Genomic DNA, 26,061 nt, shown 5'->3' with positions numbered 1-26,061 from the left:
GGGTGCTCAGGGTGGGCTTGTTGGGGTGGCTGGGCAGGGACAGGGGCTGGATTTGATCCCCGAGGGTCCCTCCCAGCTCTGTGACCTTTTCAGCTTTTCCCAGGCTCAGTGATATCTCACAAAGATGCATCACAGCAAGGTGACTTTTCTTCCTTGTGTTCTCTTTCCCGCAGAAATACATAATTTAAATAAAGAGAAGAGGCTCAGAATCAACTCCTGTATGAGTTTGTTCCTCCAGAAGACCTGCTGCAGAACAGAATCTGAATGATGACTACTTCCTGGTGCCCTCAGAACTGTAGGCTTTGCTGCCCCACGGGGCAGATCTGGAGCTCTAAGGGGGACACTCAGCGTTATTTTTCTGCCATTTTCCTGCCTTCTTGTGCATCCTCTTTGGAGCCCTCCCAGTGATGAGAGACCAATATGCTGTGCCTTCTAGGTGAGAAAAAATGGGGGCTGGATTTCAAACCTATAGAGCATTTCCAAGTGTTTTCTTTGCTATCAGGATATTCTGCAAATGCCATTTCCTAGCTACACTTAGAAGCTAAGTCCAGGGCTTGTGCTTAGCTGAACTGCTGTTTGAGGAAAGATGGCTGAGAAGTTTTTTGCTCAAATTATAATAATAAAAATCAGTGTGTTTTGCCAATTATGACATAGCAAGAGGCTGCTCATCTTCCTCAGCCTATCAGTCTGCACCCACGAGAGAAACACTTCCCTGTGGCTCCACAATTCAGGAAAGCTCCTGGGAGGTGCATTTTACCTGAGAAAACTGAAATCCACTGCCAGGGCTGAAAGGCTTCATGTCTGCTGCTGTTTGCAGCCTCAGCAGAAGCAGGGATGAGGTGGGGGAGCCCTCTTTGTGTTGCACTATGTGCTGACAGGGGCTGCTTGCAGCCTTCTCAGCCCCTTTCTCCACAAAGCCTGGCCTGAAAATGAACCTGGCCCAGGCACAGCCCTTTTAAATGTTTGCCTGATTTCACCAACCCCTTTTATTTTACTCCCACTGGCATCCAGCACAGCATGTTCTGGTCCTGGTACTCCCTGGCCAGGCCTGGCTCTGCTGGCCAGTACCAATCCCTGGTGTCACAGGCTGGACTCCCTCGGTCTGACCTGCCCCAAGCAACGTGGCAAAACTTAAAAAGAAAAGCTTTGTGTTTCCAAAAGTGCAGGAGCCAAGATTTTTGAGTTTCCCTTCCTGCCTGGAGCAGCATTGTTCTCTTTGGAGGAGTTACATGCAATTGCCTCTTGCAAAATAATGTTAATATTTTATCTTCCCACTTCTATTGTTACCAGGACCCAGAGCAGGGTGGAAACTCCTTTTGAGGGTGTTTATTGGTGAATGGAAACAGAAAAAAAAAAATCCCAGCTCCATTCATTTTTAAGGCTTGTTTACACAGGAACCATGACAAGAATATATCCCAGTATAGACATTCCATTCCAGAATAAAGGCAAGTTTATTCCAGAAAAATGTCCACATGGGGACAACCAGGAGGTATCCCAGAGGTTGGGCATGTGTAGTTTCCAGTCCTTTTTGTCTGGGGCCAGATATTTGCAGAATGCAGTTGACATGATGAAGGTCTGGGTCTTGAAGTTCCCAGAAATTTCTGAGCTGCCTCAGAAGCTGGCAGCTGTGCCAGCCTCCCCTCGTGGCTGCTCCCAGGATCCTGCTGGGATGAGAGTCCTGCCTCACATCTGGGGTGTGCAGGGGCAGATCCTGCCCTCACCCTGGCAGCTGCATTCCTGCCTGGCAGGTAAATAAATGCCTTTAAACGAAATTCCACCTCCTGCAAGCAACTGTCCTGGCAGGCACTGGCTATTGTGTACACACACAGGACTGAGTCAATATTTATCTCTGGGTAAATAACAGGCCTAGTGTGAGCTGCAACAAGATTCCTTTTCTTTTTTTTTTTTTTCCCCTAAAACTCAAAACTGCACAATACAAACCCTGCTGTTTGCTGGTTCAGGCTGCAGCTGTTTGGTGCTGTGAGCTGGGAGGATGAGGCATTTGGTGACCCTGGTGATGTTTGTGACTGCCTTCATCCAGGAGATGGGACCTGTTTTCTGGAGTCCTCAGTCCCTTTCTGGTTTTCCTCTCCTGCTCTCTCTCACCCATTGTACACCCAGTGAATGCTTCTGGAGAGATATTTGAAGTAGTTTTAAACTGCTTGGTCCTCTCACAGATCCTTGGGCACTCAGACCTCCCTCTAGGGACGAGGAGGTGAGGGTGGGGAGTTCCAGCCAAGAATTAAACCTGGCTTTCTTTGCTTTCCTCAGGCTGTGGGAGATGTAATGTCCTAATTCCAGCTGCAGACATCCCCCTGTTGCTGCCAGGTAAATAATTCCTGCTGGTGGTGCCAGCCCATCAATCAGGGCCTTGTCTGAGGGATCTCTGTGCCAGTGCTTGAGGCAGAGGAGTCTGGCTTCTGTTTTACAATTCAAAGGAAAGCCAGAGAGCCCTGGACCCTCAGAAGGCAAAGGCAGAGCAGCCTTCCTGTCCTCAGAGTCAGACAGAGCAGGGCAGTGTGTGGGAGGGGATGTGGCAGGATTTCTGGATCCTGACTTCACCCCCAGCCTTGGCACTTCCAGTTCCTCTGCTCTTGGCAGCTGCTGCCTCCCCCTGCTCTTGCTACACCAAACCAGCTCCTCTTTGTTGCTAAAAAGGTGATTTTATTTAAGGAAATGAATCAAATAAACTGCAGTTCCACCACTGTGGTTGCCTTTTCCCCCTATCACAGGAATAAAGGAGGTCTCTGCTCTCTTCTCCACCCCAGCTGAGGGTCCAGAGCTTTCCCCTGTCCCACATTTGTAGTTCGTGTTTCTTGTCACCATCATTCATTCTTATCTAGGGGAAAAAAATCATAGATTATTTTTCCTCCATTCTTCAACATCCTGCTTGGAATACAGAAAGTGTAGGACTGGATCCCTGAGCACCACTGGACAAAGCAGAACAGACCCAAAGCCATTGACAGGCTTAGGTCCAGCTCTGCTCAGTCTCCCTCCTGTCCCTGAGAGCACAAGGACATCTCAGGCTCCCACTTTGTGCACCTCAGCCAGGCAGTTTAGAGAGAAGGATTGGTTTTGTTTTTTTTTTCCACCAAGGAAAAGGCCAGCTGGGTGCTGGAAAGCCAAAGCCAGCAAGGCTGCTGCTTTGGGTTGTTTCTGGCTTAGAGACTTTGCCTTCCTCTGTCAGAGAGATGTTTCTCCTTTCCTTTTCCTGATGGTCCCTCACTACAAAAGGAGAAAAGTGCCAGTGGGTTTGTAAGACACAGAAATTGCTTCTTCCATCGAGTTCTGTGACTGAATAGCTGCAGCAGTGCTAGTTATCAGTGATTGATGCTTGCAATCCTTTCAAGGAAATTAATATTTATATATTTGTACCTGTACATTATGCAGAGTAATCATTACCATGGTATTTATTTTAAAGCAATAGTTCCCCTTGTTCTTTCTTCTCCTGTGTTTTGGTCTTGCCTCTTCCCCTCCTTCTTAATCAGCCTCAGTAGAAAGCAAATACCAGAAAAAATGTTCAGCTTGCTTGAAGAACATCCCCAACACACCAGCACTTGCTTTGCTCACACTGACTGCTGACATTTAATGCACAATAACCTGGTTTTCATTATTGTGAATAGAGAAACTCTTTAGAAAACCTCTACCAGCCTGCCTTTGGGTTTGAGGTTTTTTTAGTCCCTGCTGTTTCTGACTGAGAGCCCAGCACCTGGAGCCCAGCTTTGTGTTTCCCCTGCCTTTTGCCCCCACAGGTACACACAAACAGCTCTCTGACTAGCTGTTGGTCTGTTCACACACATCTTAGCAAGTCTGAGTCCAGAAAATTGTTTGTTTTAGATTCTGATAAATATTTTATTAAAAACTGATTTTAAGACAATCCTCTCTGCCTCTTATTCATGCTTTATCTTGTCAAGCCTGTGCTGGGAAAACTAAAGAATTAAGGAGCTCTAAAGAGGTTTATTGCTCATTTTCTACCTGGCTGCTCACAGGGCTCTGCCCCAGTTGTGTCTGAGAGATGGGCAGGCTGCATTTTGTCAGATTTGCAGCAGGTACAACAAACAACAAACCTGAGCACCACTTTGATCAGAGCCAGCTTTTGGCTGTAGGTGACATTACATAAAGGAAATGTGAAGTACCAGAGGCTTTGCTCCATTCCTACTTTACTATTTCCCTTCATGAGACATCATTTTTTTATAAAATCCATTAATACAACATTTGCCTCAAATAAATGATGGATGCCAAGGGTGATTTGCAAAAACAGGGATGAGTGAAGGGGATTTTTACACCTTTTACCAACGGTGGGCTGACGTTCCTGAGGGGTTGCTGACAAATCAAGCCAAGAATGTTTTTGCTACACAAGCCAGTACTCTGCAGTCCTTTGACAGACTGGTTTAGTTCAGGAGAGTAGCTTTTGAAACATTTAGACATTTGGTTTTGCAATGATGCCTCTTTTTTTGTTTTAGGGGAAGGGAATATGCATTTAAGGACAGAGAGCAAGCCAGGAGCAGGAGTAGCAGGCAGAGAGCAGCCAGGTTAGGAACAGCAGACCCAGGTGTATGGGGAGGAACATCCCTGGTGGTGTGGGAGCAGCTGAGAGGCTGCAGGCAGTGTCCCAGTAAAGGATGGATGTGTCCAGCACTCAGCATCTCCTCTGGGCAAAGAATCTCACAGCCTGGGTTTATTCATCCTTATCTGTGCAGACAGGGAAAGCACTTGGCTCCTGGGAAAAGCTGTTCTGGGTGAAACTTGTGGAATTCCAGTGCTGAATTCCTCTTATCCCCACTGTGTGCATTCTGAGAGCCCTGGGAGCAGCGAGCCGGGCTGGAGGCTCACACCAGCGAATGCTTGGACCGGGGCAGCGTTTCCTTGGAGGTCTTTAGGGAAGTGGTGGTTTTTTTGCTGCCACTGAAGACTCTCCTCCTCACCTTCTCCCGGAAATCCTCCGACACGTAGTAGTAGACGAAGGGATCAGCGCAGCTGTTGAAGGTGCTGAGGGCCAGGCTGACCATGTAGCTGAGGTACAGCCGGCCGTGCAGCTTGGAGCAGGGGCTGGAGTAGTGAAGCAGCAGGAGGACGTTGCTGGGGGCATAGAAAACCACGAGGGTGACGACCACGAGGGCCGTGAGCTTGGCGGCGTGGCCGTAGCGGCCGCCCCCGCGCAGGAGGACGCGCAGCACCGCGCCCGAGCTCAGCGCCAGCAGCAGCAGCGGCAGCAGGAAGGCGCAGGCGATCAGCGCCACGAAATAATAAAAGTAGAAACCATCATCCTCGTGCCGGGGCAGGACGTCGTGGCACAGCGTGAGGCCTGCCCCGAGCAGGGGGTAGGACTGCTGCTGCAGGGTCAGGGGCAGCGTCAGGGCAGCAGAGCAGAGCCAGACCCCGGCGCAGGTGCCGGCGGCCAAGGTGGGAGTGCGGAAGGCGCGGGAGGAGAAGGGGTGAGCCACGGCCAGGTAGCGATCCACGCTGATGCAGGTGAGCAGCAGCACGGAGCAGTGCATGTTGCCGTAGAAGAGAGCCGTGGTGAGGCGGCACAGCCCTTCCCCGAAGGGCCAGTGGTTGCCCAGGAAATAGTAGGAGATCTTGAAGGGCAGCACGGAGACGAGCAGCAGGTCGGCGGCGGCCAGGTTCATCAGGAACACGGTGGAGGCCAGGCGCTCGGCCCTGGTGGCCAGCACCCAGAGGGCCAGCGCGTTGGCCGGCAGCCCCAGCAGGAACACCAGGCTGTAGAGGCACGGGATGAGCCTGACGGTGATGGCACTGCCCAGCTGGGCACGGGTGGCCTCGGGGATCAGCAGGTAGGTGACATTGTTGACCGTGGCCTGGTCGCCCGGGATGGCTCGGGGACACGGGGTGACCTCTGGTGTGCTGGCCTGCTCGCTGGTGCTGTTCTGAGAGTAATCTGAGAGGGGAAGGCAGCCTGTTACTCACTCAGCCTGTTCCTCACTCGGCTGGAGACTCTGTGGAGGCTGTGCACACAGCTCACCCCAAAGGCTGCTCTTTGTCTTTTCTGTTGGGGCCCCTACAACTGGGAATGTTCTGGAAAGGCTGTTGAGTGATGGGCAGGAAAAGCTGGCTGGCAGAGTTTGGTGTGCAGGAGCCACCCGCAGCCACCTTTCTGGGAACATCCCTGATTCCTTTGCCCTCTGGTTTTCCACAGCTTACAATGGACTGTAATGCTCTACAGCCATCAGCAGGCCTGGGGATACAGAGAGAAATTCCTCTGTACAGCCATGAACAGGCCTGGGAATCCAGAGGGAAATTCCTCTCTACAGCCATGTACAGGCCTGGGAATCCAGAGAGAAATTCCTCTCTACAGCCATGAATAGGCCTGGGAATCCAGAGAACAATTCCTCTGCTGGTCTTTCACAACAATCCAAAGTTCTGGAGCCACTCCAGTGTAAAATTGTGGCTCTGGGTGTATAAGTAGCTAAAGATTTAGCTTTTGAGTCCTTTCTGGTTTACTGCTCCTTTCTTTTTCCTTTCTCTTTCTAGTTTCTTCCACCCCAGCTTCTTTTTCTTCTGTATCTCCTCTGTCAACCTCCTGCTTCAACAAGAGCCCACACAAAGCTCTATCAGAGCATCCTCCCATGTGAACCCATTAAAAAATGAGCTTTCAGGGATCTTACAGAGATCCAAACACCCAGCACTTTACCAAGCAGCAGATTTCCACCCAAAGCAGACACTCACCATCGTAGTCCGAGGCCAGGCAGAGTCCCCAGAGGGCACAGCAGAGCAGGAGCTGCCTGTTCCCAAGGGTGCCCATGGCAGTGCAGGGTCTGTGCACAGCCCAGAGCCAGAGCTGTGTGGGAGCAGCAGCAGCAGGGACCCTGCTTACGCATTTCCTCCTGCTGCTCCTTAACTCTCAGAAGAAACGGGGCAGATCAGGGCGGGATGAGGGGATGGAGGGGCTGGCACCACAGGAGCCCAGGCTGGACGTCCCCAGCATCAGTCTGGGACTGGGAGGGGCCTATTCAGCCAGACACCAAGTGTTTTAGGGCTGCACTTCATCCTCAGTGTGAGATGGTGGCTCAAGTGACTCATCTGGGTCTCCTTCCTGCTCCGGAATATTCCTGGAAATAACAAATGTGGTGGGGTTTGATGCAGTCTGCACATAAACAGAGCCCACGCACCTCAGCCCATGGAAATGCTGAGCATCCTCCCACGACAGAGGCCTGAGTGGCTCTGTGGGTGAGCTGAGGTCTTTTCCTGAAGCCTGAGTCACAACATTTGCTGGTACTACAAACAGGGAGATATCCCAGACACCAGAGCTGCAGATCCCACAGATCTCCCAGTGATTCCAGGGGGCTCCTGCAGACTCATGTTCTGGCAGTGGAAAGCTTTTAGTGTCAGCCTCCAGATCAGGCTGGGCCCTTCAGAGTTCCCTTTTATTCCCTTTTATTCCCTTTTATTCCCTTTTATTCCATTTTATTCCCTTTTATTCCTGCTCCTGCTTCCTGGCTAAACAGCACCAAGCTCCTGCACCTTCTTGATTTTACTGCAGAAGATGGTTAAAAGTCCTCTGGGTTGGAGCTCTTTGCTCTAGAAAGCAGCAGCAGGAGCACCATGACAGACCAAGGGTGGGTGGCAGAGAGGGGAGATGCTTTGCTTCCTCTGATAAAGCACTGGGACAGGGAGAGCAGCTCCATGCAGCAGGAAAGGAAAGGGGCCTGCAAAGGGCACGCAGGAAGTCCCTGCTGGTGGGGAGATAATGGGGAGCTCCAGCCACTCCTGCCCCAAAAAATGCTGCCTTTTCCCAGAGCTGAGCAGTCTCACCCTGCACAATCCCCACTCTGCCTGGGTTAAGAACTCAGAGCAGCACAAGGAGCTGCTGGTTGTGCCCAGACAACTCAGGTGATGCTGTAACCGGGACTGGCAGAGCTTCAACGAACCTTAAGATCCTTTGCTGCCAGGTCCCCTCTGCTCTGACCCCCAGAGCAGGTCCCTTCTGTGCTCTGCTCTGGGAAGCTCCTAAATCCTCTCCCATCTCCCGTGCCAGAGCCCCAGTGTGGCCCTGGCCACCACGTGCACGGGCCAGTGGGACAGGAGGTCATGGCTGGAGGGTGCTGAGCTTTGGGCTCTTCTCTGCAGTCCTTGCCTGGCTCTGCAGGGAAGGAAGGAAGGACAGGAGCTGGAGCCCAGGCAGTAGGAACTGTAAATTTGGTTTGGCAACCTGAGGAGCAGCTCGTTTCTTTCTCCTCGCCTCATGAATGGCCTCTTCTGTGAAGGTTGCAAATCCGAGCCTGGCTGCTGTTTGATGAGATTCTTCTATTCCAAGGAGAAAATGATCCTATTTCCTTTGCTTTCACCATATTCCCACATCCTTGTGCCGAGCGTGTCAAGAGGTGGAGTTCCACTGGCAGGGAGAGGGAAGATGCAATGTTAGATGTTTTGCTTTTGTGATTCTCTCAGGATTTATGAACCATTGCAGAATGACTCATGTGGCCACATATTTTCCATGCCTCAGCCAGGATCCTTTCCATGCTCTGTATGCAAAAAATTAGCCATAATCAGGTTCAGATAGTGTGCAAATCACAGCCCTGCTTCCTATGGGCAGGTCTCTGGAGTGGAGCAGAGAGAGGTTACTCATCGCTGTATCCTTCATTTTTCAGATGCTGTGTGATCTTCAGTGACTGCCTTAGATGCAGAACAGCTTGCCTGAAAATTCTAATGCCAGAGGTTTGTCACGGCTTGTTAACATCTCTTTAAGTCGTGTGATCCCTGCCCTGTGGGGTAACAATTCGGTTTTAAAGTAATTCATTGCGCAATAGATAATCTCCTGGGAGCAGGGGCTCTTCCATTCCGTGGCTCTGAACCCAAAAGATGTAATGCTGGAAATCAGGCTGGGGATTTCAGGGCTCAGGGGGAGGGTACAAACACCACCTGGCCTGTCCCATACATCTTGGAGGCTCAGATGAGCAAACTGTGGTGGGTAAAGGATGGGATTCACTGTGGCTGCTCTGTTCCAGCAGCTCCAGGGGGTTCCTGAGCAGAAGATCAGAGCTGGATCTGCAGGCTCTGCATGTTCAAGGTGCCCTCAAATCTCTGTCAGAGGTACCCTCTTTCTCCCAGGGCCAGCCTGAAATCTGCTTGGCTCCAGGGAATGCTCTCCTCTCCTCCTGCTTGTCCCACATTTCTCCTGTCCCTCTGGGATCCCACCCAGTCTCTCCCTGGGTGACCCCAGACATTCTCCTCAGCCTCACCCTGCTGAGGGAGGTTTGTCAGAGCTGCTCTTCTGCTTGCTGGCACTTTTCACTTCACAGCATAAAATCCACATGAAGACATTTTCCAGGAATATTTGAAGCTTATTAACACAACTCAGTGTTCTGAAACAGCTTTTTGGGGGCCTTTCTCAGCAAGATAGTGACAGTGGGGTGGGGGTTACCTGGTCTGACACAACATCATCATCGTCATCATCCTCATCATCATCATCATCATCATCATCATCATCATCATCATCATCAACATCATTATCATCATTCCTTTTCAGCATCAGGACCCTTTGGATTCATCCTTTAGCACAGGTTAGGAGTTGCTAGACTTTTAATTTAGTCTGTAAATTGAGTTGGTTAGTTCTAACCCAGAGAAATTGCTAAAACATGAAGAAAACCTCGATTAGTGTTTGCACACAGTTCTAGACTCTCTCACTGGTTCACAGGCCTGACCCTTTCAATGCATCCCTGATGAGGAAACACATTAAAAACATCCTGGAATGTTAAATGCTGACCTCAGTCATCATCATCATCATCATCATCATCATCATCATCATCATCATCATCATCATCATCATCATCATCATCATCATCATCATCATCATCATCATCATCATCATCATCATCATCATCATCATCATCATCATCATCATCATCATCATCATCATCATCATCATTCCTTTTCAGCATCAGGAGGACCCTTTGGATTCATCCTTTAGCACAGGTTAGGAGTCGCTAGACTTTAATTTAGTCTGTAAATTGAGTTGGTTAGTTCTAACCCAGAGAAATTGCTAAAACATGAAGAAAACCTCGATTAGTGTTTGCACACAGTTCTAGACTCTCTCACTGGTTCACAGGCCTGACCCTTTCAATGCATCCCTGATGAGGAAACACATTAAAAACATCCTGGAATGTTAAATGCTGACCTCAGGTACTCCCTTTAGCCACTCTGAGTTTAATTGTGCAAACCATTTATACCTATTCCATCCTGCAACTCTGAAGGATGTTTTAAAGCTGTTTGCTGTTGTCCACTCCCTGAGATCTCCAAGTGCTCTCATGTCACATCTGGCTGTCCCTCCCCTTGGTGCAGGGAACATCCCCGTTGTGAGAGGGCCAAGAGAAGACTTGTGCAAAGTGGGCTGTGTCCTCTGAGACATCCCCCCCCCCCCACCAACCACCATTTTAATCCAATTATTCTGTGCAATCCAGGCACCAGAGGATTGTTATGGGGAGAAGAACAGTTTGTTTCCCTGTGAGCAAGCAGGGGGCTGCCCGAGAGCAGAGCTGCCTTTTGTTATGGCAACGGAAGTGTTGGGGATGATGTAAAGGAAACTCCTATCAGCTCTGGGTCACATCACCACGGCTTCATTTGCAAAATCCACTCATTCATTTGTCGTGCAGAGCTCACAGGGAACACAGTTCAACGTGTTATTAGCCAGGAATTTGGGGAGGCTGAGGGAAAGGCGGGTGGAGGGTTATTTTCATGGTTGCAGTTGTGTTGTCTTAACCTGTAGCAGATGTGCTTGTGGGGTTGGGAGCTGGAATCAGCCCCTTCTGTCTTGAGCCCTGCTTGTGTTCACTGAGGGATTCCTGGGGTTCCCTGTGCTGGGCCCCATCTCTGGCAAAGGTGCTGCTAGGGTGCAAGGAGCCACTGCCTGGCAGGACACAACTCCAGAGCTGAAGGGATCCACCAGGACCAAATCCAGCCCCTGGCCCTGCATCTTTGTGAGACAGCGCTGAGCCTGGGCAGGGAAAAGCTGAGGAGGACACAGAGCTGGGAGGGACCCTCAGGGATCAAATCCAGCCCCTGGCCCTGCACAGACACCCCAAAAATCCCACCCTGAGCATCCATGGGAGCTCCTGGAGCTCTGGCAGCCTTGGGGCCGGGACCATTCCCTGGGCAGCCTGGGCAGTGCCAGCACCCTCGGGGGCAAGAACCTTTCCCTGAGCTCCATGCCAAGCCCTGGCACAGCTCCAGCCTTTCCAATGTTTGCTTTTGAGACCTCTCTGGTGGAGCAACTGTGCCACCCTCTGGGCTCCCTGCTACAGGAGGGGTTTTGGCAGCTCCCATGAGTGCAGCCTCTTGCTTTTCTCTGCTTGCAGGAAATGTATTTCCCTTTTCCATCAGCGAGTGCACTGCTCACACCCTCACACAGCACTTGCTGACACACAGCTGCATCAGCACACCCTGCAGCCCGTCCAGGAACTTCAACCCTTCCATTTTTCTCCCATGTAAAATCCAGTTTCAGGTATAAGACAGTCAATTCTGGGGGTTGTCACAAAATTTAAATTAGTTGGAAAGAAACATAAAACAGTGAGAGCTGCAGACTTTTAAAATCAATATTTTATTTTACTTGAATGTGCAAATAAATATAAAAAAAACTACATTCAAGGAGCTGGCAAAGCAATTACAAGCCCAAAAGCAAAGATCCTTCAAACAAATGGAAGAACAAACTCTTGACTCAAGGTCGTGCAGATACACAGCTGAAACCCTCAGACATGAACAAGCCCCTCTCAAACCTGCCTGACAATCCCTTCACATCCCTTGCTACTCTTAGCTTTGAGACAATAGCACTGTAAAGGGCAAAAGTCTTGCTTAATCAGTTCAGATTATAAATTAAGGTTTACAAAATAAGGATGCTTAAAAATACCTGAAGTACACTTAGAATGGGTGATGGAACAGGACGGTGCCCAGGTGTGTTGCCCACCTTGGGCCACCTGGAATCAAATGCATTTTAAGCCACAAGTTGCCACCTATTTTCTAGTAAACAGTTTTCTGTATCATAAAACCATAAAATTTGGCACAATTGTCATCTCCACTGGGAGACAGCAGAGAGGTGAGCAGGACTGAGGTGTGTTTTGGTGAGCTGGCTGGAAGGAAAGGGGGACACTGTGCTTGGCACTGGGCTTGTTCCCCTGCTCCCCCCAGCCCTTGCAGAGCCTCGTGCTCTCTCATCACTGCAATGAGGGCAGGGAAAGAACCTTCAGATCATTTCAGGAACCAAAGTTTAGCAGAGACCCAGCTCAGGAGAACACAGGCTCCTGATGAAAAGTCTCTGCTGGCAGTGGTTGTGCAAGTGGCCATGAATGCCAGAGAGTGGCCTCCCTCCTTCCCTCCCACAGATTATTTTGCAAAAAAGACAAAGACTTGGGACAGTTTTCTATTAAACATACCCCAAAGGCCAATTTTTCTACTGTCAAGTGAGACAATTGTGAAACCAAATGTCGTACAGTGGAAATAACCCAGGACAAATCCTACAGGCTGCTCCTCAGGTCTGGCAGAAATCATAACCTAAAAATCAAAGCCACAGAAAGTTTCAGGGTGGGGGGGTTATTGCCCCAAAAGCCAGGGAAAAGTTGGAAGCAAAGCTGAAAGGAGGCTGGGTATGCCTCAAAAATGTTAATTTTGTAATACACTCCACGGACAGCGTGCTTGCCCTTGGCCCCTGAAAAACAGGAGTGAAGTCACAGTGGGGCTGCAGGACAGACACGAGTAAATTTCCTTGATTTCTCACTAGATGAAGTCAGATGTAGTGTTCTGCATGGATCAGGGCAGGCTGTGTTAGGCTTCATGGCAAAAAAAGCTTCGATAGCAGTACGGATGCTCGTCTAGGACGGTTGTGGCTGAATCTCACTCTGCTCCTCGCAGATTTCCGTGCGTCCCTGCAAACCCAGCGCCTGTGCTGACCCAGCAGAAACAGGAGAGGCCGTGGGCCGGAGCTCAGCTCTCAGCTGTGCTCCGGGAGCTCCATCTGCCGATGTGACCGATGTGCTGCAGCCCCGGAGCGCCGGGGGCTGGGCATGCACAGGGAAACGCCGGGAAACGCCCAGCTCCGGAGCTGCCCACCAGCATGCAAAACACAAACCCAAAAACCAGGCCAGACCTCGCAATGGACATTCCTCCCCACGGATGTTCTGGAAGGCAGAGTCTGCAGTAGCTCCTCAGCTCCCAAAGCAGTGCTGGCAGCTGGAGGATCTCTGGCTGGGCATCACTCCCATCCCAGCACCACAGCTCAGGGTTCTTCCTTTCAGTTCATGCTCCTGAACACTTGGTTGATGAGGGAGCGTCAGAGCCTTGAGTGCTGGCCATCCCCGTGTCAGTTTTGGCATTTTTCTCACCAGAGCACCAGGAACAAGAGTCATTTGTTGCCTTGTTGGCTCACAGGGATAATGAAGACCCCCTGTGCCGGGGGCTCTCGCCCCCTCTGGCATTCCCAGGGTACAGTGAAGAGTTCTGCAGGCTCCAAGATAGCTCAGTCAGGAAAAGAGGGAATATCAAACCCTTAGAAGTGGAAGCAGCTGCCAGCATCTGCTCAAACACCAGCCCAGCCCCACCTCTCCAACAACACCACTAGTGGTAGTTCACCCCCTGACTGAGCTGGTCAGCAGTGGCCTAAAGCCAGGAAACTACTAAAAAGTGTGTGGCAATGCCAAGAGCCCCCTTCCCATAAAAGCTTTTCAAAGTCTCTTCATGATGGCTGGAGGATTACACTGCAAGGAGACAAGTCTATGCCATATGGAAAATACATGATAATCCAAAGTAAAATGCTGTTTGGATAAATATCATTAATACATACATTGCATTCCCACCACTATTCTCATCGTAAATGTGCTTCACCAGCAGAGCTCTGCCTTGTCTGGGTGCTCAGGGCGAAGCAGGACGGCGGCTGTACTGGACTCTGTATCTGTTCACTGGCACCCCGTGGACATTCACTGTCTCACAGGTGGTTTTGCAGGGCACCATCTCCTCGTCCTCATCCCCCATGAGCCAGTCTTGAACCACATCCACGGCCTCCATGGACACGTTCTCCTCCAGCCACCGGTTGTGCCACTCCTCGAACTGCTGGTGGTGCTTCAGCAGCACCACGGGCTGGACCTGGGAGCAGGGCAGTAAAGATCACTGAGAGGTTCCTGGGGGAAAAGCCAAAGCCCTCAGCTCTACCTGAGGTGTGCAATGCTTTGAGAACAACACAAACTGAAACAGGAAACCGCAGACCGTTTAACCACCCTTATTTCCTAATGGCTGCCACTCCCACTTAAAATTTGCATGTAAAGAAAAGGCTGCTAACTAATCCAAAGTACAGAACAGAGCATTTACTAGCTCTCCTCTGTGTTACACCCAACACAGAGCAGTAACTTTTGGGTGCAGCTTGCAGGAATTCAGACACAATTCCTGCAATGGGTATTGCAGAATTGGAATTATTGGTACCTGCGTTTTGCCTCCCACCCCCAACCTCTGCTACCACCTGGGCTGCAGAGGGAGCAAAAGGGAGATGTACCTGCTTGGCTCTGCAGAGAGCTCCCCTCCTGTACATGTAATCCTCGGAGTTCATGATGAACATCATCTTGTGGGTGTTGAGCTTGAAGCGGCAGTCGACGTTGCAGGCGCTCTCCACCCCGATCAGCCGCTTCCAGGAGCTCTTGACCTCGCTGCGCAGGGCCCTCACCTGCTTGCACTGCCACTTGCGAAACTTCTTCAGGTTTCTGGAGCACAACAAGGATGACAAAGCATGTGTCATACCTGGTGAAGTGCTCTCCTCAGCTGACAGGGCTCACAGCACAAGTATGGAACTTGTATTTGCACGTTTCGTTTTTCAGGCTTTCTCCGGGATCTTCCTCTGTATCCTCTGACAAATATTTAGTGAAATGGGAACAAAGCAGACCCAGAATCCCATCCTGCTCCATTCCAAACACAGTTCCACGAACAAACCTCAGTGCAGTGGTCATAAATTTCTCCTTCAGCATTCCCATGCAGCTCACTGGCCTGGAGCAGCCCCTCAAAGGTGAGTGCACTCCCCCAGGGCTGGCACATCACCCAAAGCCCCTGGCACACAGGCAGGGAGGAGGAGGAGGAGGCAGCAGCTGCTGCAGGTGTGGCTCAGGGCAGGGAGCAGCTCACCTTTGCAGAAAGACCGGTTTCAGGAGGAAGCCATCATTCTGGTTGTTGGGAGCTCCTTCCACCCCAACGTACTGCTCCATGTAGTTTGCCAGGTGCTGCACAAGGGAGACAAGTTCCAGTGAGATTTCACTTCATCAGGACAAACATCACTGCAAAGAAGCTGTTTATTCCCAAGCTGATTTTTCTGAGGCTGATTTTTTGCTAATGTACCATTTCTGTCAATGGCCACAGATCCACAAGTCATCTGCCCACCCTCCAGGCAAACTTGTCCTCCTGGCAAAGCCTCACAGTTTGGAACAATAAAGCAGGGAAACAATTCTTAGACATCTTCTCTGTGGTACACAGACCCTATGGTAACTGTGGTGTTACCTGGACCTCCACAGGATCTTCTGTCTGGGTTTCTTCTGTATCCAGCAGCTCAATGGTCATGATCACCTGTCCTTTCCTCTGGAGAAACATGACCTGCGATAAAGTTACAGAAAATATTTGCCACAGGGGTTCACAATAAAATGTTGCATATTCACAAGTCATTTGGACAACAAATAGAAGCCAGGAGAGAAGCAGCAGGGCTTCTCAGTGAGCCACACTGTCCCCTCACTGCCTGTGCTCTGATTTTGGTACCTTCTCTCCATATTGCTCACTCTCTCACCTTGGAGCTTCCAAACCCAACTTTTCCCAGGTGAAGTACCACCTGGGAGATTTTCTGAAGTTTTTCAGTGATTTTGTGACGTTTCCTGGCAGCAAGGTCTCACCTTGAAGCAGTTCTCATCTGCCATGCACCGTTCAGCCTTCCACTGGTAGCTGGTCTCCTTTGCTGCCCGGACACAGCGGGATGACAAATTACCCCCAGCAGCTCCTCGCTTCCTCTCGTTCAGGTAGAGCTCAACCACCTTCAAGCAGATGTCATCGCTCACTAGATGGTGAAGCTTCCATTAAAAAAGGGGGAATTCAGTCAGCAAGCCTGGGCCAAGAGTTAACTTCAGTGTGTCATGAAAGGAGTGTAAAATTCAGCATGGCATCACACTCAGCTGAAGCAGCAAACTCCAGAGACTTCCCACATTTCACTCTCTTTCTCAAGACTTTGCAATAAAAGGAAGAGAAGAGAGGGGCTGATGTGCCTTAACTAGAAAGCTACAGCTGGAAGACAGATTTGAGTAAGAAGGACCTGACATTTTTTGTGTTGCCTTAGATGTATTTTGACCATGGCAGAATTTTGAAAAGGCTGGAACTCAAAAAACATTGGGAAAGACCAGAAAGAATAAATCCCCTAAGATGGCTTTTGTATGGAAGCCGAATTCTCTCACTAAATTTCTGCTGGAGCGTTTCCCTGTCAGATCTCACTTTTCTCTGGATTTGCTCTGAGCTCAGTGCCCATTGTTCCACAGGGCACTGGCAGCAGCCTGGCTGTGTGTGAGGGGAGGTGAGCAGCCCCAGCCCAGCCTCACCTGGCGCACGATGTTCTGCACCAGCTTGTCCATGGTGAAGCCGATGTAGGCGTGGATGGTGAACATCTCCCGCAGGGTGTCCTCGTACTGCGTGGGGTCGATGTTCCCGTCCAGCAGGCTCCTCACCATGTCCAGGAAGGCTGGGTAGTACTCCTCCAGCTCCACCTCACCTGGCCACAGCAAAGTGAGTTCATTTCACACACAGAACAGGCAGAGAGAAGTCAAGCAGTGCAAGAGGCAGCACTGCACAAGAACCACAAAACCCAGTGCAGAGGGTGACAGTACAGACAGGCAGATCCCTGCCAGCTGCCCTGACAGGCTGGGACAGTTTTTCTCATCCACAACACCCACTGCAGAGAGTGACAGTACAGACAGGCAGATCCCTGCCAGCTGCCCTGACAGGTTGGGACAGTTTTCCTCCTGCACTTCCAGGACTGCCCTGGGCAATAACTATTTCTTTGTGGGGCTGTTTCCATTGTAAATCAAAGTAACGGATTCCTACAATGAGGTACCTGAGAACACCTGAGCACAGGAAGGGCTGGCAGGAAGTCTCTGTGAAGCAGCCTGTGACACCCTGACTGCCCTGCTGAAGGAGCTGTGTCCACAACTCACCAACAGAGCAGAGGATTGCACCTCCACACCCCTCACAAAGCTGCCTGCTGGCCCTGGTGACTCAGACACACACAATGGAGCACTGGCACCCAGAGCATTATGAATGAACTAAGCCCTGCATTATCCTTACTTGGTTGTTTCAGTCTTAGCTCCATGGCTGGATCATTGGTTTTTTCTTTCCTCCCTTCACAGAGGAGCTTCTCTCTCTCTTTCTCAGTCCGATATTCCAGAAGCTGCTTCTGGGCCTGGCGATAAATCTTTAGGAGCCTGGAGCACAGAGTCTGGTGAAGGCGCAGGAAGAAATACCAATTATTATTGACAAAGAAGAGGCTGTAAACATCATCCAGGGTGTTGTGGGGCTCAGCAGCTGTCACATCACAGAAGGTTGCTTTGGTCTCCAAAGGACTGCTTGGAGGCCCAGGCACGTGTTTTTTCCGCAGCTCAGGAGTATCCAGGTTCTGCCCCTGGTGGTTTTCTCTGTCCTCATCTGTTGATTCCTCAGAAATGTTGTGTTCAGGTGGCTGAGAGAAGAACAGCTCAGGTATGAAGTGATGCACAATCTGCCTGATGGTTGCCTGATCCTCCTTTTGGATAGTGGGCTGCCTTTTCACGTAATAGCTGATAAGAGACGCTGCATCTTCCAAAATCTGCTTGTCTTCATAGATGAAGATAAGATGAGGCTCGTTGGTGGATGAACTCCTCCCCTCTGAATGCTGCTCCTGGTGCTGTAATCAAGAGACAAACAGATAAAGGTCCTTCCAATGCATGCTCAAGAGCACTCCTGCCAGGAGGAATAAGCCAGTATAACACTGTGCTTGGAACAGCTGGTTTTGACCTGATTTCCAACCACTTCTACACAGTCCCAGGTGCTATGGACACACCTGGGTCACACCAGCAAGGGAGGGAATGGAGGGGGGCTCATTCCCTGTCATACCCACCTCGTCATAGACACTCTCAATTTCATTCAGCAAGCTCTTGGAGCGCAGAGCTTTGGTGTCATTCTGCTTGAAGTTGACAGCCTGGTGGTCAAGGGATTTCAAGTAGGCCTTCTCATACTGCTCCCTCCAAATCTTGTTGAAGCCCTGCTGGGCCTCCCTCCATTCTTCCTCTTTTGCTTTCAACCTGCATAAACAAACAGTCTATGTCAGTTCAGTCAGACAGGCACAGAAACACACCCAAAACATTTTAATGTAGCCAACTGTGGTGCAGCAAGAAATTATCAGTGGTAAACTAGAATTGATTCCTGGAAGCAATAAATAAATTTGAGAAAGCACCATCAGTGATGATAAGTTGAAACAACACCTACAGAATCACAAAACCATTTAGGTTGGAGAAGACCTCTGAGATCATCAAGTCTGACCTTTGACCTACCACTGCTTCATCAACCACACCAGAGCACCAAGTGCCATGTCCAGTTGGTTTTTGAACAGTTCCAGGGATGGGGACTCCACCAGCTCCCTGGACACCCCCTTCCAATGTTTAACAATCCTTTCTGTGAAGAAATTCTCCCTGATGTCCAACCAGAACTTCCAGCAGCACAGCCTGAGGCTACATCCTCACATTTTATTGTTTAAAAATGCTTTAAAAATCCTTTTTTCAGCTTCTTAAAGAACAGAGCACAATGGGAATTACCTCTTAAGAACCACAGGGACAGCAGTAACTGGGTTTTTCTTCAGACTCTCGATGATCTCTGGCGCTTTGTCACCGTAGATGCGATAGATGGCCCGGCGCTGGATCACCTCTGAGGTTCCTCCCAAACAATCATCCAGGCGAAACTTCTCCTGGTCCTCCTGGGTCAGGCGGGACAGTTTCTTCTGCACACTCTCCAGCACACGGATTGTGGCTAAATTGGTCTCCAGGACAACATCCAGCTGTTGAGAGTGCCCAGAAATCAGTGTCAGAACAGGCAGAGCAGGAACATGGAGAGCAGCAGCAGCCCAGGTTTGTGGAAGGTGTTCCAGCCCCACGGGGTGGAGCCAGGAAGCAGCAGGAAGGTTTTTACTGGAAAACAGACCTCTGCCAGCTCTCCCAAAGGTCACATGCAATTTAGAACTGGATTCATGCCTAGGAAGAACTATTAGACTCCAAGCACAGCACACCAAACTCCATCTCAAACCAACAAACGCCAACAGAACTTTCAGGAACTGGCCACTAATTAATTCAGCAAAATCCAGAGGTTTTGCTTTCTGAGGGAGCAGAAAGGGGGCTCAGCAGCAGAGGTACCTCAAAGCGCTCGTCCTCGCAGCGGTGCAGCTGCTCCTCATATGGAGTCTTCTTGGAGCTGACAAAAGTGGAGTCTTCAGACCAGGATGGAAACGAAACCCAGGTATCATTTAACACCTGCAACAGTGCAGAGACATGACATTGAGCAGGGCCTTGTGAGCCCAGAGCTGGTCTCGTGGGGTTTTCTCTCTTGTCTTTTTGCATAGTTCCTTCCTGAGGTTCTGTAGGACATTCCAGGCCTAATTCCCAGGTCACTGCTCCCCAGATTTGAGGTCTGTGTGGAACTGCAGGGCCCTGTTCAGAAAACTCAGTAACACCTTCACTATCACCTCACAAACAGAGATCACTCTGCAGTGATCAGCAGTTGTAAATAAAGGAGACAGAGCTCCCCACAAGAGCAGGAATGGCACCTCAGGCACTGCCCCATGGGGCTCTTCCAGAGAAAAAATGTTCCCAAAGGCCATACTGGCCCACTGCTAGAAAATTAATTCCAGGATATTCAATATTCTTTTCTGTCTATAGGAATAAGTTTCTGTCTGCACACAGATTCAAAAGGTATTAGAGATGTGATATGAGACAGGTTTAGATAAAATTAGTGAAATGTGGGTATTATTTCAATAAAGAGGCTGAATAAATTGAATTAGCACTGAAAAGGGGACTCCACATGCAGCAGCTGTGGCACGAACCACCCCACTCCAATTTTTATGTGTGTTCAGGGATTGAACAGCCTGATCCCAGAGTACCTCCTTGCAAATGGCTGTTCTCCCACTGCACTTTGGCTGCTGGTAGGTTTTTGGGAGAGCCCTGTAACTGGATCCGATGCGTTTGCAGGACGCGTAATCGATTTCCCGGCTCATTCCATCCCCGGAGCGGTCGCTCAGTGGAGAAGCAAAGGAAAGCTCTTTCACCCCAAGGAAGGACTTGAACTGTGCAAAGAGTTCTGGGAATTTCCTTCAAAAACACAAGTATTTTGTTATTTCAGTGTGACTGTTTTAGGGTGGTTAATGCATGTCATAAAAGGGAGGCAGAGATATCTAAACAAACTCAGCAGTGCAGGGAGAAATCTTTCACCAACATCTCACCTCTGTTATCATCCTCTCTGAATTGCTCTAGGGTTTGTTTTTTTCACTTAAGGTAGGAAAATTATTTCCCTTCACCACACAAACACTCCCCTTAAGTGCCTGAGGAGAAACTGATCCTTGCCATTTGACTCTCGCTGTTCTGCTGCAAGCCAAACAGCTCAGGAAGCTCACAGCAGAGCTGGAGCTGTTTATCCTTCTCACAGCCCTGTTCTCAGATTTCATGTTTATACCTTTATTACACTTCGAGATACTAAATGGGGAGTGTGAACAGACAGAGGAAAATATCTTCCTCACAATACTCGTTAAGAGCTGTATAGATACATGTAAAGGTTCAGATTTTATTACTCCTCATTTTGGATTAAACTTCATTTTCTTGCCTGATACCAGGAAATACTTCTAAATTAGATACAAAACTTCTGTAAAAAAAGTTCACAATGTGCCCAAAAAATAACAAGAGTAGGACCTACCAAGCACCACAGGGCAGAGAGGTAAGTTAGTAACTTACCCTAAAAAGGGTGTAACAAGCTGGAGCAACTCAGAGCCAGAGACCAACTCCTGGTTGAAGAGAGCAATGCAACGGAGAAAATTTTCATAGACCTCCTGGCTCTTGAGCACCCTGCGCACCTGCAGCAGTTTGGAGAGATGATCACAGCACCTGAATACCACTTGTATTGAGAAAATTATTCATTATCAGTCTATTCATCTTCCAAACCCACCTATTTTAATTTTTGTTGGTCTTTCTCTACCTGAAAAGTCAGGGAATGTCTTAAGTGCTGACATACAAGTTGTACAGAAAACCAACAAATTAACAACCGTGTAAAAGGCTGAAGATAAGTCCAGAGAATGTAAGAAAAGGACAAATACTGACCTTGTCAAAGAAGGAAAACTCTTGCAGTGTCCCATATTTCCCCACTGTTGCGACTGACAGATCTTTGGTACCTCGCAGCTTCATTTTCTTCTGTTAAAAGAACAAGCAGTTATATTTAAAATGCTGTGACTCAAATGCCATCAAATTCCACTCTGTTGACACAGAACAGCTCCCTGCAAAGGCTGAGACCCCGTATTTCCCCAGCAGTGATCTGGCATTGCTGTGTCACGTCCTCACAGCAATCTCTGTCAAATTTGTCTCCCAGCTAAGAAAAAACAACAAAAAAGAAAATCACTCGAGATTCTGCATAGAAGCAATAAATTGTCCCCTTCCAGGGCCAATACTTAGCACAGAAGCTTGTGATATTTAGTATCAAACCTGTTACCACACACATTTCAAAATGCACTAAAAATTCCCTTTTTCTACAGCAATTAAAATAACTCAAAATTTTGTTTCTCATACACCTACATACCTCAAGGACACTACTCATGACACCTTTATCTCAGCAATTGCTAAGCACAAGTAATATGAGGTTATTCTAAGTTTTTACTTGCTGAAAGATACCTTTGCTGGGCCAGAAACAGGACGCAGCAGCAGCGGCCTGGATCGCTTCTTGCTGTGCTCCAGATTCTTCTCATGCTCAGTTTTCTGGACACTGTTCACTTCACATGGTCCATTTCCTGTGAACTGAAGTAAATAAATAATGATTTCAACATTCTCCTCTCAAACAAAGAGTCCTAACAGGACACAGAGCACGTGGTTAAGTCACCTGTTCTGAGAAAATCCAAACAATGAAGAGGAGCAATGTTCATTACTGGCTGTTTGATTTTCCATGTTTTGAATATTCTACATGCAGAAAGATCATTCAATATCCTGCCCTGCTCTCAGCACATACCAAAGACCTTTTTGCCTCTGGGAGGAACTGTCCAAACTCTGAGAGCAGATCCTCCTGTCCCCGGAACAGATTGGCCACTTCAGTGAACACTTCCTCCTCTGACATGCCCCGGAAGGGTCGGCCCTTGGTGTTCAGCTGCTCTTTCTGCAAGGATACACACAGATGTTCAACAGAGTCAAAAGATCCCTCACTCTGCCAGAAAACTCACCCTGAGCCCAAAACACGAATGTCACAGTCAAACAAAGAGTCCTAACAGGACACAGAGCACGTGGTTAAGTCACCTGTTCTGAGAAAATCCAAACAATGAAGAGGAGCAATGTTCATTACTGGCTGTTTGATTTTCCATGTTTTGAATATTCTACATGCAGAAAGATCATTCAATATCCTGCCCTGCTCTCAGCACATACCAAAGACCTTTTTGCCTCTGGGAGGAACTGTCCAAACTCTGAGAGCAGATCCTCCTGTCCCCGGAACAGATTGGCCACTTCAGTGAACACTTCCTCCTCTGACATGCCCCGGAAGGGTCGGCCCTTGGTGTTCAGCTGCTCTTTCTGCAAGGATACACACAGATGTTCAACAGAGTCAAAAGATCCCTCACTCTGCCAGAAAACCCACCCTGAGCCAAAATGTCACACAACTTGAAAGGACTCTGAGGCAGCCCCAGGTTCTTACAGAGCCTCCTTTCACACACAGGATCACAAAATCAACTGAAGGTGAGTAAGGACAGGGCTGGCTACAACATCTTGACACCCCACAAAGTCCCACAGTTTTCTCACTTTTTGTCATTTCCTGTGAATATCTATGAAGACAAGTCCTTGGGAACTCTAAGTCTGTTCTACAGGCAGAGATTTCATTTGACAACCACAATTCCAACAGCTCCAGTGCCAACCCACCGCCTCTTCCACAGGAGACTTTTTTACCTGGTAAGTGTGAAGAATTTCTAGAAAGGATCTGTAAATCTCTGGATGGTCAAGGAAACGTGTTTTGATCTTATTCACATAACTGATGGCATTATTGAACTCCACAGAATCAGATTCCAAGGGAATTTGAGATTTATCTTCTTTGTAGGGAAGCTGCTGCCGAAACTCCTCGGAGCAGTCGCTGTGGTTGTGGGAATTCTCCTGGGAGTAGTGCAAGACCAGCCCACTGCCAGGGAGTGCACTGGGAACAGGCTCTGGGGGCACCTGGGGGCACAAGACACACGAGATGGATTGGAAAAAGATCAGGGAGCAGCTCAACAACAACCCAGCAGCAGTGCTGGCAAGGTCTCCACTAAAAAGTATTGTCATGTGAAGAAGGAAGAAAAAGTATTTCAGTCAGCAATCAATTTCCCTAGCTGGTTTATTAACTCCACCAGTTAAAATAAAGCCTGAAGTTCTCCCTGGTGTAGGAACCACCTGATTTGTGGCTGTCACAGCCTTATTGGCCTTGCTTGAGAGGCTGCACCACACAGCAGTGCAGGCTCTGCTGCCACTGGGCATTGCAGAGGAGCTGCCAGTTTTAAGGGGCATATTAAACACAACACCCTTACAGCTGTTAATTCCTAAGTAACAGAGATCTGAGGGAGCTGAGATTTAAAAGGTAGTCCCTGCTGCTAACTGGAGTTAAACCACAAGTTTATCAGCAGAATTCAGTTTATTGCTCTATTTCAGCTCCATAACCACACAATAACAACAAAAAACAAGCAGGGGCAACACCCACCTGCATCCCAGCAAGTGTGTTTAATACCAACAGTACCTGAAGGGGATTCCATGATCTTACAGACCTTTCCTAAGGTAAACAATTCAATGATTTCACAATTCTTTTGCCTGTTTCCTAAACAAGTTTCCTGGTTTCTCAGTGGAAGACTGAGAAATTCCAATTTCAGTTTCCAAACACGACTGAAATATTTGGTGTTGCAGTGGTGTTTCCATGCAGAATCATCATTCCTGTGTAAGTCAAACTACCTGGTTTGAGAATAAATTGGGGGTTGGAACTAGGTGACCTTTAAGGCTCCTTCCAACTCAAAGCACTCTATGATTATTTTAATAAACATTTAAATTTATATTACACCCATTATGACAGGTTTGAAAACCATCTAAAAACATCAGCAACGTGCACTACACATAAATCTCCACAGCCCAAACTGTGCAGACATGTCCAGTGACACATGGAACAGTTTATTTAGAGAATAAGAGCTCTGTGACCTACCTGACTATTCAAAGGTGACTGTATGCTTAATTTCCCATTCTTTGGAATTTCTATCCTGTAGCCCAGAGGAAGAAATGCATTGAATCCTACAATGAGGTCAGGATGCTCGTGGAAAAGCTGAGAAACACGTCGGATGACTCCAGGTGTGTCAATGCTAAAATTGAGAGGGGTTTGTTACTTTTATCCAAATCAGAAACACAAGTTAAGCCCAGAAAATGCCAAGAGAAATGTGAAGTATCTGGTAACTTAGAGAAGCAATTATTTTTTTTAAAAATTAGCCCAATTAGAAGGAATGACCACTGCAGCTTTGCCCTGGGATGTTATCCATGGAGAGGAGAGATGAGTGTGCAGCTTGGCAAAGGGGCAGGACAGACAGCCAGCACCTCCAGGGCTGACAGGCCACAGGTTCTGCTCAGGCTGCTTCACTTATTTCCCAGATCTGTGTTTCAGAGTGGAAAGCAAAAGTAGATTTGCTTCCTCCTGTGGACTTCACCTCTGGAAAACTATGGGATGGGCAGAAGTACTCCAGCTTCACAGGACTGCACCACTGGGGCACAGGGCAGTGAGTGTGCAGAGGGGGAATGATGGGGTGAAGGCTGGGGGGCTCTGCACAGGCAGAGAGACCCCACAAAGGCTGAGACCTGAGGGAACAGCTGGAGCTGTGCCAGGGCTTGGCATGGAGCTCAGGGAAAGGTTCTTGCCCCTGAGGCTGCTGGCACTGCCCAGGCTGCCCAGGGAATGGTCCCAGCCCCAAGGCTGCCAGAGCTCCAGGAGCTCCCAGGGATGCTCAGGGTGGGATTTTTGGGGCATCTGTGCAGGGCCAGGGGCTGGGCTGAGCATCCCTGAGGGTCCCTCCCAGCTCAGGATGCTCTGGGGTTCTGTGAAAGGCTGAGGAGCTCCCTGGAGCACGCTGGGGTGCAGGACCTTGGCTTTACCTCTGGCTCTTGAACTCCTTCATGATCTCCAGGAAGCCGTTGTAGGTGGCAGGGTCGCTGCCAAAGCGAATTTTCACCTGGTCCAGGTAGGAAAGGGCATCCTCCACCTGCGGGGGAGAGCACGCTGAGCCCAGGCAGGGGAACGGCCCTGGAGCCCCCCACGGCACCTCAAGACACTCTAGGGGGTGGGAGCCGGCCCCGAGGGAGCCCGCAGCACCGGCGGAGGGCACTCGGTACCGGGTGAAGGGGCCGGAGCACGGCAGGCCCCGCCGGCTTCCCGGGGGTGTCAGGGCACGGAGGGGGACACGGTACCGGGGAGCCGGGAACGGGTCCCTGGGGAGGATGACCGCGGTACCAGAGAGAACAGCAGGGCCGGGGAGAGGGGCACGGCCCGGGGGAGGGGGGAACAGGCCCGGGGAGCCCTCACGGTACCGGGGGAACAGGACACGGTACCGGGGGAACGGGATGCGGCCCCAGGGGACCCCACGGAACCGGCGGAGGAGGGCGGGGAAGCCCCCGGCGCGAGACGGACAAGCCCCCGGGACACCCCCCGATACCGGCGGGTGAGGGACAAGCCCCGGGGGGCGAGTTCGGCACCGCGGCCGGGACAGGGCAGGTCACGGCGGGGGCGGGCGGGGCCGTCCCGGGGGGGCGAGGAGCGGCCATTCGCGGGGGCGGGGGGGGGGGGGGAGGGGCGATGGCG

General features: G+C 49.7%; 3 protein-coding genes across 5 annotated transcripts in view; 1 reads left to right on the top strand and 2 right to left on the bottom strand.

Annotated features, from left to right (window-relative positions):
* Positions 1 to 1,458, top strand: part of CPAMD8 (C3 and PZP like alpha-2-macroglobulin domain containing 8) — a 55,189-nt gene extending 53,731 nt beyond the window's left edge. The window contains exon 43 of the mRNA XM_041416814.1: positions 174 to 1,458. Coding sequence (XP_041272748.1) covers position 174 — 1 coding nt within the window. The 3' untranslated portion in view covers positions 175 to 1,458. The remainder of the gene's footprint in view (positions 1 to 173) is intronic.
* A 474-nt stretch (positions 1,459 to 1,932) lies between these two features.
* On the bottom strand, positions 1,933 to 6,831 carry F2RL3 (F2R like thrombin or trypsin receptor 3). The gene is made up of 2 exons (XM_041417347.1): positions 6,688 to 6,831; positions 1,933 to 5,899 (listed from the first exon to the last, which is right to left on the bottom strand). The coding sequence occupies exons 1-2, from the start codon at positions 6,761 to 6,763 to the stop codon at positions 4,830 to 4,832; spliced, it is 1,146 nt and encodes a 381-aa protein (XP_041273281.1). The 5' UTR covers positions 6,764 to 6,831; the 3' UTR covers positions 1,933 to 4,829.
* Positions 6,832 to 11,535: 4,704 nt separating this feature from the next.
* Positions 11,536 to 25,487, bottom strand: SIN3B (SIN3 transcription regulator family member B). Of its 3 annotated transcripts, XM_041415758.1 has the most exons (18): positions 25,359 to 25,487; positions 24,424 to 24,577; positions 23,154 to 23,417; positions 22,641 to 22,784; positions 21,903 to 22,025; positions 21,339 to 21,428; positions 20,976 to 21,094; positions 20,132 to 20,339; positions 19,389 to 19,505; positions 18,798 to 19,036; positions 18,104 to 18,287; positions 17,296 to 17,890; positions 16,554 to 16,723; positions 15,861 to 16,034; positions 15,478 to 15,570; positions 15,109 to 15,203; positions 14,489 to 14,693; positions 11,536 to 14,085 (listed from the first exon to the last, which is right to left on the bottom strand). In XM_041415758.1, exons 1-18 carry the CDS (start codon positions 25,379 to 25,381, stop codon positions 13,855 to 13,857), a joined length of 3,228 nt encoding a protein of 1,075 aa, XP_041271692.1. In that variant the 5' UTR covers positions 25,382 to 25,487; the 3' UTR covers positions 11,536 to 13,854. The 3 variants fall into 3 exon arrangements, with proteins under 3 accessions (XP_041271692.1, XP_041271702.1, XP_041271710.1); XM_041415768.1 differs by lacking the exons at positions 22,641 to 22,784; positions 23,154 to 23,417; positions 24,424 to 24,577; positions 25,359 to 25,487 and adding an exon at positions 22,234 to 22,393; XM_041415776.1 differs by lacking the exons at positions 22,641 to 22,784; positions 23,154 to 23,417; positions 24,424 to 24,577; positions 25,359 to 25,487 and adding an exon at positions 22,108 to 22,218.
* Between the last annotated feature and the right edge of the window lie 574 nt (positions 25,488 to 26,061).

Source organism: Onychostruthus taczanowskii, unplaced genomic scaffold, assembly GCF_017590055.1.
Source record: "Onychostruthus taczanowskii isolate IOZ18803 unplaced genomic scaffold, ASM1759005v1 scaffold106, whole genome shotgun sequence".
Lineage (NCBI taxonomy): Eukaryota > Metazoa > Chordata > Aves > Passeriformes > Passeridae > Onychostruthus > Onychostruthus taczanowskii.
The sequence above is the reverse complement of the archived record's forward strand: the minus strand, read 5'-3'. Positions and strand labels throughout refer to the sequence as shown.

Excerpts from the sequence above, each read along its gene's own strand:
- F2RL3 (XM_041417347.1), bottom strand. The coding sequence starts at position 6,763 with ATGGGCACCCTTGGGAACAGGCAGCTCCTGCTCTGCTGTGCCCTCTGG. Across the intron at positions 5,900-6,687 it reads CCTGGCCTCGGACTACGATG|ATTACTCTCAGAACAGCACC; the intron begins GTGAGTGTCTGC and ends TTCCCCTCTCAG.
- SIN3B (XM_041415758.1), bottom strand. The coding sequence starts at position 25,381 with ATGAAGGAGTTCAAGAGCCAGAG. Across the intron at positions 24,578-25,358 it reads AAGGAGTTCAAGAGCCAGAG|CATTGACACACCTGGAGTCA; the intron begins GTAAAGCCAAGG and ends TCTCAATTTTAG. Across the intron at positions 17,891-18,103 it reads TTGAGAGTGTCTATGACGAG|CACCAGGAGCAGCATTCAGA; the intron begins GTGGGTATGACA and ends TCTTGATTACAG.